At 38.2% G+C, this 15193-nt stretch overlaps 1 protein-coding gene across 1 annotated transcript in view; it reads left to right on the top strand.

Moving 5' to 3' along the window:
- The window catches only part of FBN2 (fibrillin 2), a 260207-nt gene that overhangs the window by 143274 nt on the left and 101740 nt on the right, over nt 1-15193 (top strand). The window contains exons 12-16 of the mRNA XM_043586875.1: nt 2761-2880; nt 3786-3911; nt 4733-4855; nt 6648-6770; nt 12584-12736. Coding sequence (XP_043442810.1) covers nt 2761-2880; nt 3786-3911; nt 4733-4855; nt 6648-6770; nt 12584-12736 — 645 coding nt within the window. The remainder of the gene's footprint in view (nt 1-2760; nt 2881-3785; nt 3912-4732; nt 4856-6647; nt 6771-12583; nt 12737-15193) is intronic.

The raw sequence follows: 15193 nt of genomic DNA, 5'->3' as shown, positions 1-15193 counted from the left end.
AGGGAATATTTTCAGAAAGTAAATTTTTAATATTTTTATTTCAGTATTTTTTGTAGGGTCAGCTTCTCATCAGTTTGAGTTTATAAATAGGTCAGGATATCAGAAAAAGTTCAGAGGATATGAGTTAACTAGTGTTTTAAATTATAGGAGCCCAAGATAGGGTTGGTAACTACTTTAATTATGCTGCGTTTTGAGGAATAACAAACAGCCATTATTATTTGGGAATTTGTGGTAGATACTGATGAACTGTCCTAACATGAAAGGTGGTAACTCTTTTAAAGGATCACAGAAAAGGAAAATAGAATTGGGTCCATTTTGCTGTTCTAAGAATTACTCCTGAGACCTGTAAAGTTTTATTTACTCACCACATTTTTCTCTCCTTTTCCTGAGAGTTCTTCTCTCAAATGTAATTCTGGCACTCGTTTATGTCCATATAAGAAAAACTGCTGTTAGCAATAGGTGTTAATTCCCTTCAAATAATTGTATTTTGGAATAATAAGAAATACCTTCTGTTTCTGTTGGGCCACAGGTAATCTTAGAGCCCTTGCCAATTAAGTGATTACTAATTTGGAATATAAAATACTTTTCAAGGCTAAATATTTCCCACCCTGGTAGTATCCGAGAATGTAACCATTTTGATAATCAGCAGCTGTCTCAGTGACTTCATTAATTTCAGGAGTTTAAAATCCTGTGAATTTTGCTGAAAAGTACTCAGTCCCCAATGAAAACACAGGAAGAAACCAAAGTGCACAGTGCCCCTATTCCTCTACACCAGGAGAAACAGAGGTGATCCCTTGGAAGGACTAGGCCGTGAGACCTCAGAATCAGGAGCCATGAAATGTACGTTTCACAACATGGCAGTGGTCATTTCTGATTAGACTAAAACTTAAAATCTTACAGCAATCCCAAAAAACAAGTGGGGTTTTAAAGGCATGGATTTTAAACGCACTAATAGTTTTTGGTAGATGTTTTCACTTCTAAAGAAGAAATAAGTAAGTGAACTATTGTATCTTTCTGTGTACTGATCCCTTGGTGTGGTCTCTCAGAGGCTCAGGGCTGTAATGGCAAAATAACTGCCCAGAGCTGTCCTAGCCATTGGCGGGGGCGGGGGCTTGGGAACAGGTTTTCAAGAAAGCAAAAGGTCTTGAGAAGTGGCCTGGCTTCCTGGGGCTTGGGTGCATGGTCTTATGTTCCTCACTAGAACAGAGCTTTACAGTGAGTCTTCTGAAAAGGAGCATCTACAACACATTTTTAAATGTTGCATTTGAGTATTACGTATGCTAGAGAATTTAAGCTATCTTCCACACTGCAAACTCAGGGTGATAGTTCATACTGGAAAGTCCATTAAGTATACTTTATATGCTTGCTAACGCTCTAAACTCTGTCTTTTCTCATTTTGCCTCATTCCTTTGGCCCAGTAGAATTGATGTTATCAACCCAAAGTTGAAATGTAAGTGAATCTTAATGGGCTGAAGGCATCCTTGGATGAATTGAAAAAGCATTTAATCCTGTTACTCTCTGTTGTTTTTATTTAATTTGCTATGAGATTTTTTTTTTTTTTTTTGTTCTCCTTCTGTACCAGAGAGGGCTTAATTGCATTTACTCTGAGTGTTTATATAAATGAGATTGGTGAGTTTGATAGATTACAGTTTCTTTTTAAAGACCATCTGTGAAAGGAGTAATGTGTTTATGAAAATAGTAAACCTGTGAATTCATTGGATTGTTGTGCTCTCCAATATAGCTGAAATTGTATATGTTAATGGCCTCTACATGTACATGAAATGGCAGGTCATTATGCCCATACCAGCCAGCAAGGTTTTAATTTGCTAGCATCCAAAATTATATTTTGTGGGCGTTGCTGAAAGAAAATGAATTTAACGTTTTCTGACTCTGGCACATGTGATTTTTCTGGGCTTTGGGTAGTCCAGACTGTTCCGTCTGCCATTTTGTCTTGCAGCCTCTGAGTTCTGTGGTGGGGTTTCCATTTAATCAAGCCTTAGGAGAACTAAATGAAAAGCAGTAATGTTTGTCACATTCAGGATCAGAACTCATATTTGCATTGAACTTAGTTTATGCAAAAAATTCCTGTGCCCACTTAAGTCTTTAGGACTTAAGGTCCTAAAGAAATCTGAGGTTGCTGAATATGATAGACGTTGTTTTAATTAATTTCCATTTTCTGTCCCACCCTATGTTACTTGAAATAACCAAGCCTTGGTGCCTACATAGTTACATATCTAATTGAGGGCGACAAATAATAACACAGAAATTCCACAATCTGTCATTCTCTTGTTTTAAAACTAGTAAAATTGACAGTATGAAGATATACATACATATCTTACAACATCTTTCATTGGGTTTCTAATACTCTATGAGGTTGTGTAGAGGCTATTAACTTGCCTGGATTACTGTAAGCGTGATAGCCTTTTGGAACTCACGGCTATTACTTTGCAGTCAGCTTTAAAAAAAAAAAGAAGGCTTCTCAGAGCTTTTAATCATTGTGCATTTTTCAAATTGAAAAATCATTATTTCTTGATTAAAGCAAATTCCCTTGTAGTTTCCAATAGGCAATATTTTTGTAAATCTCTAGACTGGCCTCTCTGTATTTGAAGAAAGGAATTTTCATTCATTTATAAATACTCCGCTATTTAGACTATTACCACTGACTGGCCTTCTCTCAAATTTGGGGGGCCTCAATGTACTTTAAACAAACATTTCTAGAAATGGAGTGAAGTCTGTAATGGTTTCTTTTGCCGCTCACAGATGTTGATGAATGCACATCAAATCCCTGCACTAATGGAGATTGTGTTAACACACCTGGATCCTATTATTGTAAATGTCATGCTGGATTCCAGAGGACTCCTACTAAGCAAGCATGCATTGGTAAGGCAGTTTGCTTTCACATGTGAAAATGTTCCATGAAATATAGTGACCCAGGCTGTTGAGGTTAAAAGTAAATTTATATTAAAATAAGACATGGAATGAAGTAGGTGCTGTTACATTACTACAGGTTTATTTTATGCTCCCCTCAGAAGTGCTTCCTTTAAACATAAACACTATTTGCATATATAACCCTCGCAACATGCTATCTGGCTTTGCAAAATTCAGTTTCTCTCCCTTCCCTAGATCACAACTTCCTTTCTCAAAATAACATCAGCAGCCTTACTGCTGTCTGAATAATGGAGCTCAAGATTTATAGTTGTTCTCAACTACTGTCTCCTTTGATGCTCACACATAATCCGATACGAAGTCAGGCCTTGTCTTGAATCACAGTTTTGTTGCTACACTCAGTACCCTCTTCCAAAGTGATTCATCTCAGAATTCTTTTAGCACATGACTCTGCTTGTCTTCTTTTTCATTTCCTCTTCATCCACGAGTAGTTGCTCAGATAAGCTTACCCGGCAGGTTGCATCATTTTGCTCTTCACCCAGATAGTTTGACGGTCCTGTCTTCTTAGTCAACAGTCTGCTCTGAATTTGGGGGTCTTTGACCATTGTGTCTAAAAGAGCTACACCAGCCATTCCATTGCACTGCCCACCCGCACCTAGCTTCCCTCCACACACCAACCCATTTTTCTCTTTCTTTCCCTCTTCACCTACAGTTAAGTCAGGACTTTAAAAAAAAAAAAAGCTGGTGAGAGATGGAAATTTTGCTGAAGAAGCAACACGATCTTAGGTATAGTGTGTAAGACACACAGACTGGATACTGAACATCACATTTATTACCTTATTGTTTTTATCTGTGGTTACTGTAAAAGAGTAATGTTTGGCCATTCTTCATTATCCCAGATATCGATGAATGTATCCAGAATGGGGTCCTTTGTAAAAACGGTCGATGTGTGAACACAGATGGAAGTTTCCAGTGCATTTGCAATGCCGGCTTTGAATTAACTACAGATGGAAAAAACTGTGTTGGTATGGAAACTGCCTGCTTCTTTGCAAAAGATTCTTAAGGGATATACATTTTTATTTAGAACCATATATGCTGTTTCCATATAAGCTCACACAACACACATGTGAGAATTCTTCAGATGACTTAGGTAAAATATAAATGCATTTAGAATGAGACCCTTAAAGTCAAAGGAAAGATTGTTTGGAAATGTTATAACAATGAATAATGTACTGCTTCTGGGAATTTTCTGTGCAGTATATGTTTGATTAAAAGTAACAGTTTTTCTTCTGCCATAGGTAATTATTAGTACCTACAGTATTTCACATTTTTCCATTACAATACTCAGAGGTTAGAAAAGGTCCCCCCTGAGCTCCAGTCTGGGGGAATGTAAAACCTTTTGGCATATGTGATAATCCGATCTCTAAATTTGACATCTTGACAGTGTCTGGCAATGCAGTAGGTATCAGTACCTCACACAAATAATCTGTTCACACAGCAACTGGTGATAGTTCACCCAATGATGAAAGTCCAGTTCATTTCACTTGTATCCCTGAAGTCATATTAACATTTTTGCTAATCAAAGTAAAAACCCTTCTCGGGTGGTTTGAATAACAACTAAGCACAACATTTACTTAATTCTTTCCTTCTTGTCCCTTACGCTAAAGACCCTTCATGTTCTCCACACTATTGGCTCTCACTTGGTAGGCATTCAGATTAGGAAAAAAAATCAGTGAGCACATAGCTTATTTATGTAGTAGAATGTGATTGGTAATTATTAATGGAAGGAGTGGGAGCCAGCTCCCCCAAGGCCAGTGGCGTAAGTAACTCTGCTCTTCTCCTGCAGATCATGATGAATGTACGACTACCAACATGTGTTTGAATGGCATGTGCATTAATGAAGATGGTAGCTTCAAGTGCATCTGCAAACCAGGATTTGTCTTGGCTCCAAATGGGCGTTATTGTACTGGTATGTATGGCTCTGAGATAGGAAAGTTACCATGATTGAAACCATCTTTTTTGTGTGAATGAATCATGCAAGAATTACTTCAGTTTCTTCATGCGGATTTCATATTATTCACGTCTGCTGCTAATTCAGCGAGGCAGGTGTCTAAAGCTTCCTAGAAAAACACACATTGTGGTCTAGGAACAGTGATATCTTTACAAAAATAATAATGGTATGGGAAAAATTAAGGGAATGACAGACCAGTTCTAGCAAATCTGGAAGAGACAATGTAGAAATAATTTCTCTGTATCCCATGCCTAAACAAAAAAGAGGAAGCAAGAAATCTTGAGAGGTTTTCATTTTTGTGTACTAAAACCAGTCATTCATTACTCGTTTTGTATTATGTATTTTCCACAAACTAATCTACAGATCGTGACTATATCATTATCTAAAAATCTTACATCGACGTAGTGAAGAAATAATTTGACTGTTCCTATCAGTTTTGTTTATAAAGCCATTTTGAAAGCTAAGCTCCAGTGATAACTTTAGTAAGCAAAGAAGTGCTTCATGGAAATAAATAAGACTATATTAGGTTTCTATTCACAATATGAATTTAGTAAGATGGAATAAATTTTGCAGTTTTTTTTTTCAGTTTTCTCCTTTTAGATGAAATCAACTTTTGACTCCTTTCTGCCTTCCATTACATGCTTACCTGAATACCAAATAATTTCAGCAAAATTCCAGGGAGTGTTGAGGGAGAAAATTCAAGACTGATTCTTGTATTTTTGAATAAAAAATAGCTTCTGGACTATTCAAGAAAGGGGAGTACATTATTCAGTAGAAAGATTGTAGCTCTGCTGTTTCAAATCAAGACCGAGATGTCAGCTCAAGGTTGGTTGAATTGGATTTAACACAGGATTTGAGTTTAGTATTATTGCAGGGTGTAACATTACATTACAGCATGTAACTTTTAGTATTTCCTCAGAAACTTACATGCACATATAAATATGGCCTAAATCTCAGCAGTTTTTGCTGTCTTGCAATTTTTTAAATTTATTTTCTTATTAGAGATAGTGCCATCTGCAAATTAAAATGTTCATGATTTGGCGACCCTGTGTTTTGAAGCCTGTTTCATCTTTCAGGGAAGCCATTGATTGTTGGGTTACATGTGATAAACTTGAGCAGATTGAAAATTAAGAGATGCTCCATATTTTGTTATTATGACTTGATCAAGTTAATATTAAAAAGGCATCTCTCTTTAGTTTGAATTTTATATGTGTGTAAATAAAAGTGCCTGGGTGGCCCAGTCAGTTAAGCATCTGATTCTTGATGTCGGCTCAGGTCATGATCTCATGGTTCATGAGATTGAGCCCTGCACTCTGAGCACAGAGCTTGCTTGGGATTCTCACTCTCCCTGTATCTGCTTCTCTCCCCACCCCCCTCAAAATAAATAAACTTTTTAAAAAATAAGATAATTACAAACATTTACTTTAATTTTAAGAATTTGTTTTACTTAACTTGAATTAAATATCATTTAATAGTTAACAGAATTGGCATATAAATAAAGAAAAATGCGTGTGTAAGGCTCTTTTTTTCCTAATGGATAAAGTGAGGCAACTTTGAGTCAGTATTTCTGAAAATGCATTTGAAAGAGTTGCATTTAGACCTGAGATTTGTTATCACATCTATGTGTGCTTCCATAAATTATAAAATGGAAAACAGAAGGTTGTGAGTCTAGAGGGATGACAACAGGCACACTCTGGAATAAGGTTAAGTTTACCCAGTAATGGCCTGAGTTGTGTTTCCCCCTGGACAGATGTTGACGAATGCCAGACCCCAGGAATCTGCATGAATGGGCACTGCATCAACAATGAAGGGTCCTTCCGCTGTGACTGTCCCCCAGGCCTGGCTGTGGGCGTGGATGGACGCGTGTGTGTTGGTAAGTGAATCGTTCTCCAGTGTCCAAATGGTCTTTGAAAATCGGACAAAAATATATCCATACAGTGGAAAAGTATTCAGCCATAAAAAGGTAGGAAGTACTGCTAAATGCGAAAGTATGGATGCTCCTTGAAAACATGATGCTGAGTGAAAGGAACCGCTCACAAAAGCCCAGATAGTGTATGATTCCATTCATATGAAATGTCTGAAGCAAGCAAATCTATAGAGACAAAGCAGATTCATGTTACTTAGAACCGAGAGGGTGGGGATGCCAGGATAAGGGGGTGGTAGCTAAAGGCATTTTTAAGGTGGTGAAATGTTCTAAAATCAGTTGTAGTGATGGTTATATATATATATCTTTATATCTGTGTATATATCTGTATCTATATATATCTGTGACTATGCAAAACAAAACAAAAAAAACCTATTGTACTCTTTAAACGGGTTAATTCTTAGGTACGTGAATTATACCTCAGTAAAGTGGCTTAAAAAATGTACAGGGAGTCCACCTAGCTCCTTGAAGAAGGCTCTGATGAGATGCAAGTAAAAAAAAAAAAAAAACACTGTCTGTCTCTTGATTTCGGTTCAAGTCATGATCTTATGGTTCATGAAATTGAGCCCCCCATTGGGCTCTGTGCTGACAGTGTGGAGCCTGCTTGGGATTCTCTCTCTCCTTCTCTATCTAGCCCTATGTGACTGTCTGTCTGTCTCTCTCAAAATAAATAAATATATATTTTTTTTTAAGGCAGGAGAAGAAAAAAGGAGATCATCCTTAAAAAATGAAAAGAAATCATCCTTAAATCAGAATCCTTGATAATGTTAGCTGACTCTTTAAGTACAATGGATTTAGATGTTGTAATTCATAACGACTAAGATGAAAGGGGGATTATGGTTATATTTAAATAAGCCCTGTTTATTTAATATATTTAAATAAGCTCAAACAATTTAAAATGTAAATAACTTCTCCCTTAGAACTTGGACTTCTGTCAAAAGGTAGAAATATTTTTACATAGTTATTCCTCATCGCTATGCAGCTAACTATAGAAACAAGGGCAGAATATGAGAGAGAATAGATATTTTATTCTAAACCATGCCAAATTACTTTGGTTTTTAAAGGGGTACTTTTGCCAAATGGGTTCCATGGAAATCAGAGTTACAGGCATCAGTTTTAAAGAGGCAGGCAAATCAAAAATGTCATTGGCATTTCAGACCATATGGCATTTCAACCATATGTCCTAAAGATAACAATAGCAGAGTGAGGTCATTGTAAAAATACACTTAATGTGGTTTTCTCTCCAGCAGGCTTTCCTGAGACCCCTAGGGGGCATTAGCCATTGTGCACCTGCTGTTTCTCAGGTGACTCTGTAGAAAGCAGACACCCTTATTTGTTTAGGAGTGTAGATGACAGAAATGAAATTCTTTCTTAGACATAGGTGATAATACTTTATTCTTCCCTATGGGAATCAAAACCTTTGGATCCCTAAAAGTGGGGGAGAAAAGAAGCAACAGCACATGGAAATAATCTGTCCACTTAAGTTCATCTACTGTCTCCAATTTAGGATTTATTTCAGCTTACAAGATTGTCAGCACTTCACTCAGGGATATTTTAAATACAGCAGCCAGAAGAATGTAGCTCCTTCTTGCTTCAGGAAGCTAAAATATTTTCAGTTGCTTTAATATACTTAAACAAAAAGTTGCCCTTTTCCTTTACCGGAATGATTCTGTTGAAATGTATGATGAGTACAAAACCAGTTTTGGAGGAAGATACTGTTTTTCCTTTAAGCAACCAACGTATAAGTAGCAATGAGGAATTCAGTGTCCAAACACAAATCATCATGTATCTTTGCCACATACAGAAAAGGCATCAGACATTGTTGCATAGCCTCCAGGTTTTCACAACTGTGGTCGTTTAAACTTTTTAAAATAAAAACACCATTTGTTCTGGGTATAAAATTATATATTGCCGTTCCTGTCACCTGCTAGACCTTCTTTCTTGGTCTCTTCTGCCTTTAGTGATGCTTTTGAGATGCATTGATTGTTGAAGTTAGGAATGAATCACTACTATTAATTCTTATTAATTACTTATTATCAATTATATATTTTTCTTCAGTTTGTTTTCTTAGACATTGAGATGTGGGTTTTTATTTTCAAAAAATTAAACTATTATTGTAATTGGTATGTTGAAGAAGCATGGCTCACAGACAGGACATAAACAAAAGACAACTATATTTTGGTCTCTTGCATCCCTTTAAAAAGTATCTTTAAATTTATTCAGTAGAAACCACTCACCCAGTAAGTAAGGAAGAGAACTCAGGCAACCCTATAACTTTACTATTCATAAATAGCAAAACTTTATGTGACTACTTTAGGTAATGAAAACAATGTTAAGTATAGAAATTAGAATGCCCAGAGATAATATTCTGAACCTGACTTGAAGTTACAGTTTCCCTTGCAAGCTCAGACCTTCATCAGCAAGAAGCTTTCTGACTCTACAAGGGTCAAAGTGCAGGAGGAGGGAAGAAGCAGGAGCACTGGTGACCGTTTCAGGATTGCTTCAAGGTTTCTCGGCTTCCCAGATGTTTAAAGCCACCCCTTGATTTCATAGTTCCTTCAGAGGCATTTGGCTGCCCTTACTGAGAGGCGGACACTGCATTTTCTTCCTGGGGACATTACTCCTCTGCCTTCTGGTCTTTGAGCAGTCTGTTTCAGATAGGCTCTGTCTGAGGGTGTCTCATCACCTCTCCATGCTGTTGTGTTAGGACACCTCTTAACGTGGCCCACGTCTAGTCCATATGACCTGCCATCCTTTTGCCGTGTTAACCTCGTTATGGAGGTGGATCTCACTCACCTCCCTCCATTGTCCCTCCCATAGGAAGAGCAGCCACTCACTTTTGCCTCTAGGTATGCCAGGCAGAGGCAGGCATGAAACTCTCCCCCTGCTCCCTGTGAAGTTCTTCTCTTTGGACCAGTGGTGAGGATGGTAGTCCCCCAACTCATAATCCAGCTCTTGCAAAACACTCCCCCTCAAAAAATACTCTTCTTAATTGCTGCTCTTTAAAACTATGTCTTCGATAATTGGGAGGGTTTTCATGACCTGGCAACTATTTTCCATGTCCACTTCCTTCAGGGTGTAGTCTCAGAATTCACCTTGTTATTTGATATTTATATTATAATATAAATTGGGATTTTGGCTTCCATTTCCTTTCCAACATCCTCCTACATGAGCTTAAGAGTATTTCAACATCAGTTAATTTTCTTTATCCTAGTTGTATTCCTTACTAGCTCTTTGGCCATAGGTAGGATACATCATCTCTCTCTGCCTCATTTTCTCATTAGTTTTTTGAAAATTAAGTAAAATAATATGAGATTTTTTGTGTAAAGCTTTGAATGGTGTCTGGAATCAAACACATCCCCAGCAAGTTAGCTATTAGTTATTCTTGTTCTATTAGAATCATGGCATCACACCTAGGGTATTGTCTTAGAGTTGCTACTTTAAGCAATAAAGAAAAGCTGACAGTAAAAAAAGAAGCATAAAATAGAATGAGCATTTTGCATCCATACTTTACCACTGGTGTGTAGAATCTGAGCAACTTGTTTAAAAATTCCACTTTTTAAGTAAGATAAGTCATGGAGAAAATTGATAACATGGAAAAGATACAAGTCAGGAGCATTCAGTTCCAATCCCTCTCCAGAACATGTATATGAGCACATCTGATATGAGCACATCTGATATGAGCACATCTGATGGTGCTGCTGGTCCTGATGCCTCTTACCCTGTCCACCTGTAAGCAGTGTCTCAGTTATATGTGAAGAGTATATGCGCTATGGTTCTGGTCTGAAACCTTTAACAGGAGAAGGTTGACTGTCCTTATTAAAAATAGAAGAGAGAGGGGCGCCTGGGTGGCGCAGTCGGTTAAGCGTCCGACTTCAGCCAGGTCACGATCTCGCGGTCCGTGAGTTCGAGCCCCGTGTCGGGCTCTGGGCTGATGGCTCAGAGCCTGGAGCCTGTTTCTGATTCTGTGTCTCCCTCTCTCTCTGCCCCTCCCCCGTTCATGCTCTGTCTCTCTCTGTCCCAAAAATAAAATAAAAAATGTTGAAAAAAAAATTAAAAAAAAAAAATAGAAGAGAGAAATAAGGAAGTCACCATATTCTTTGAGTATTTCCTGTGTGTCTTACACACTGTGCCTACTGCTTAACAAACAAGTCTCATTTATTATATAAACTCTATCCTTATTTAATGGGTGATGGGTGTGTTAAGTATTTTAAGTAAGCTCTTTCCCATAGGGACCAGAGCCTAAGACAGTTCATGTCCCTAAAACCTACACATATATTATGTTACTTTCCTTTTCATGGACCTTCTGGTATTGGGTATTCTATACAACTGCGTTAATCTGTAACCCAGGCCACCACATAATGTGTCTGACTCTTCCTGCACGTACCATAGGCTTTTTATCGACTTCCTTCTAGAAATTGTGAAAGGATTATATTCTCAACATGAAAACAGTAATGAAATTGACCATTCTGTGATGCCTTCTGAGATAACAGATGTCATTATCACAAAAATCATAATCAACTCACAAAATCCTATTGGAAATGATGCACTATGTTGTATATGTACATACTTGTCTTGGAATGGAACCCTGCTCTGTTATGTCACTCTGAGCTGGCTTTGCCAGACCCCATCTCATCAGAAGCAGAAGGGGCAGCATGTCTTGTCTGTAGGGTTGTTGTGGTGAATCTCATGTCTTCTTCCATGTGAGTGTTCGCCCATCTTATTGTCTAGTGCAGCCATAAAGCTTACCGTTTTAATGAGAAACATCACCAGATCATAAGCAGCAGGTGACTCCGGTTACTTTGTGTTATAATAAGCAGATAAAACTATTTCCAACAAGTTGGGAATAACTATGCCAGTGTCTGGTTTACACACTATACAGCTTCTCTGGCCTCTCTGGTGAGCTGAGTTTTTTTATAGTTCACCATTGAGCGGCTGACAAAACGGGAGCATATTGTATGAGGCGTCAGAGTGAGGGCGTAAGCTGGGTATGCTTCTTTGGGACATAGCATGATATAGAGGAAAGAGGAAGGACTTTGGAAGTCGCGCAGCCTGAGTATGAATTCCAGCATGAGCAGTGGGTGGTGTAGGACTTGGAGCTACTCAAGTAATCCTTCAGAACCTTGCCTTCCTCACTATAAAACGTGGATAATGATCGCTGTCCTGTGGAGTTGTCGATCAGAATGTTCAGTGAGATCATGTCTGCAAAGCAACAAACCCAATACTGAGGACACATAGCAGTGGACATTTTTTTTTTAATAACTGGGTTTTTTGAGAGTCTGAGATTAAAACATAGTCACAGTAGTAAACTGGGGGTTGACAAGAAAGGCCTCCTAACTCAGAAAGTTGAAGTAAGAAATTTCACAGCCAGGCACTTCATTGTTCCTAAGCACTTCCAAAATAGAAATAGCACATGTCATTTTGAGGATTGCATAGCCAGTGATTAGAGCTCAAAGTCATGTTTATAAATGATGGCATTATTCCTGCTTCCACGAAAGGCCTGTGGGCTCAAGTGTGATAACGAATGCTTGCATGGTGCGTAAAACTTTGTAGAAAAAAAAAAAAAAAGTATTGTTGACATTACAAGCATGCGTTTATTCATTTCTGAGCACCGTTAAATGCTAAAGATACAAAGAAAAAGAAAAGAGGCAAATGCCCTTTAAAGGCTTCCCATCCAGTAGCCTCTTAGGTTCATAGAAACCCTCAGTTTTGAAATCTCTTTCTTTCACCATCTCCAGTTGTCACTCCGCTTCTTCCTGCAGATACTCACATGCGCAGTACGTGCTACGGCGGGATCAAGAAGGGAGCTTGTGTCCGTCCTTTCCCCGGTGCGGTGACCAAGTCAGAATGCTGCTGCGCCAATCCAGACTACGGTTTTGGAGAGCCCTGCCAACCCTGCCCTGCGAAAAACTCAGGTAGTCCTGTTTGCCTGTGTCACGTCTGATAAAGAATCTAGAAAGGTAGCGTTAGATATTTGGCCAAAGAGTACATCAGCTCTCAAGTGTTCTGTCGTTATTTTCAGTTGAAGACCTCCAAGTCTTTGTTGGTATGTGAGGCATAGAATGAGGAAATGTGTCCTGTATTATTATCTATGATCCCCGCACAGAGAGTACACACAGGGGGTAGAGGAATGTGTTTGTTGACGCAATTATGGGTGTTATAACATATTTATTATATGGATACCTTACTCCTCAGAGTTTTTGATATTTAATATCATTGTGAAGATGAACAGCATAAAATCCACTTGTCACTTTCAAGGTTATAGTGAATTCACGAGAGCCTGATTTTATTTTCCATCTAGCCACAGCATGGTCTTAGGCTGTAATCTAAGTGAGTAATAATCATTTACTAATTTTTTCACAGATAGAGTCACATTACATGGCCTAATTCTTTCTCTGACTCTTGTTTATTAATATTTTTACATAATCTGTACTGAATTTATGTAAGTATAGTAGGGACTAAAAATAAACACAACCTCTTTTTTTCTTTAAAGTTGAGAATAGTTGAGAGTGTAGTCAGGCAAATGTATAAACTACAGTTTAGTGTGATTGATGCCTTGCGAGGGACATAGGGACGCCCGTGTGGCTCACTCGGTTAAGTGTCCAGCTCTTGATTTTGGCTCAGGGCTTGATCTTGCGTTTCATGAGACTGAGCCTCGCATCGGGCTCTGAGCTGACAGGGTGGAACTGGCTTGGGATTGCCTCTCTCTCTCTCTCCCTCTCCCTCTCTTTCTCTCTCTCTCTCTTTCAAAATAAATAAACATTTTTAACAAGCAGGACATAAACAGGGAACTGGGAGAGCACACAGGAAGGAGAAGTAAGTGGTCTGGAGAAGCTGGGAAGGACTTCACAGGGCTGGGGGTGGGGTATCTGCTTAGTTTCATCTTGAAAAAAGGAATAAGAACATTGCAGGTAGGAGATGGAAGAAATGCATTCCAGCCAAGGGAAATGGCTTGTAATTGTGTTGAAAATCTTCAAGGGATTGTTCAAATCTCAGCAAAGCATTAGCCTTCCTCTGGAATGAACTGAGCATTTTTTTAAAAAGAAGAGTTAAGGTAGGACATCTTGCCCTAAAAGTGTTTAAGTCAATTATGCATACTATGAAAGATGTACAAAAATTGGTAACAAGGCTAGATGAAAAGGTGAGTGAGCTAATAAAATCTGGCATCTAGAAACAGTTGTGACTATAAATAGGAATGTAGGATACAGTAAAGATAACGTTTAGATTGGTGAGGAAAGATTGAACTAAGTAATGAATATTGTTGAAAAATAATAGAAAAAATATGAAGTTAGCTCCCTGCATTAAACCTTACAAAATAACCTTCTTATAGAATATATAAACTATTTGTAATCTTGTGATAGTAAAGGACTAGCAAGAACAGAAACCAAAGACTAAAATACACATGTAAATTGGAAAAATATCTTGCTTAATTTATAAGGAATTTACACGAATTGGTGAGGAAAGTTGAAATCCTCCGTAGAAAAAAGCGCAGTGTATGCAAACAAGATTTCACAAAATGCAAAAGCAAATAGAGAGCCACATGAAAGGATGTGCTAAAATGAAAATTAAAATAAGACGTCGTTTTTGTTCATTAGCTTGGTAAAGTGTCGATGATTGCTTTTTTCCATATGGGTACTCTCTTCTGCTGATGGAAGGCTAGCCTGGGACATGTAGGGAGAGGAGGAGTATCAGAAGCCTTAAAAAGAGTCATAAATGCTGAGCAGTTTGACTTCCAAGAGATTAACGTACTGATATAATTGAATTTCCTATTATTTATGATAATTGCTGAAAGTTGGACAAACCTGATTTCATCATTATGAGACTGAATAAATGTGGTGCATCCACATAACTGAGTAAAAACAGTAAATAGTCGATTAAGTGGGATATGAACATGAAATGTCTGTGACACAGTGCTGAGAATCCAAGCCTGCTCCCCACCTTACAGCCTCTGTGATCTGGGGAGTCACTTCACATGTCTGCCTGAGTGTTCTCAGGTGTCAAAGAGGACAGCAATGGTATCTAGTTTGTGATTATTACTCAGCTGTAAAAGACAATGAAAGAAAGTCAGAGAAAGTGAAAAGTAAGTGAAAGAAGTCAGAGAAAGAAATACAGATACCATATGATTTCACTTACATGTGGAATCTAAAACTCAGAGCAAACAAACAAACAGAAGCAGAAGGTGACCTGTAAACACAGACCAGACACTAATGGTTGTGAGGGAGTGAAGGGTTAGGCTACATGGGCGAAGGGGAATGGAAGGTATAGGCTTCCAGCTTTGGAATGAGTAAGTCACGGGGATAAAAGGTACAGCAAAGGGAATACAGTCAGCAGTACTCTAACGGTGATGTGACAAACAGTAGGTACGCTTGTAA

Source organism: Prionailurus bengalensis, chromosome A1, assembly GCF_016509475.1.
Source record: "Prionailurus bengalensis isolate Pbe53 chromosome A1, Fcat_Pben_1.1_paternal_pri, whole genome shotgun sequence".
NCBI classification, from domain to species: domain Eukaryota; kingdom Metazoa; phylum Chordata; class Mammalia; order Carnivora; family Felidae; genus Prionailurus; species Prionailurus bengalensis.
The sequence above is the reverse complement of the archived record's forward strand: the minus strand, read 5'-3'. Positions and strand labels throughout refer to the sequence as shown.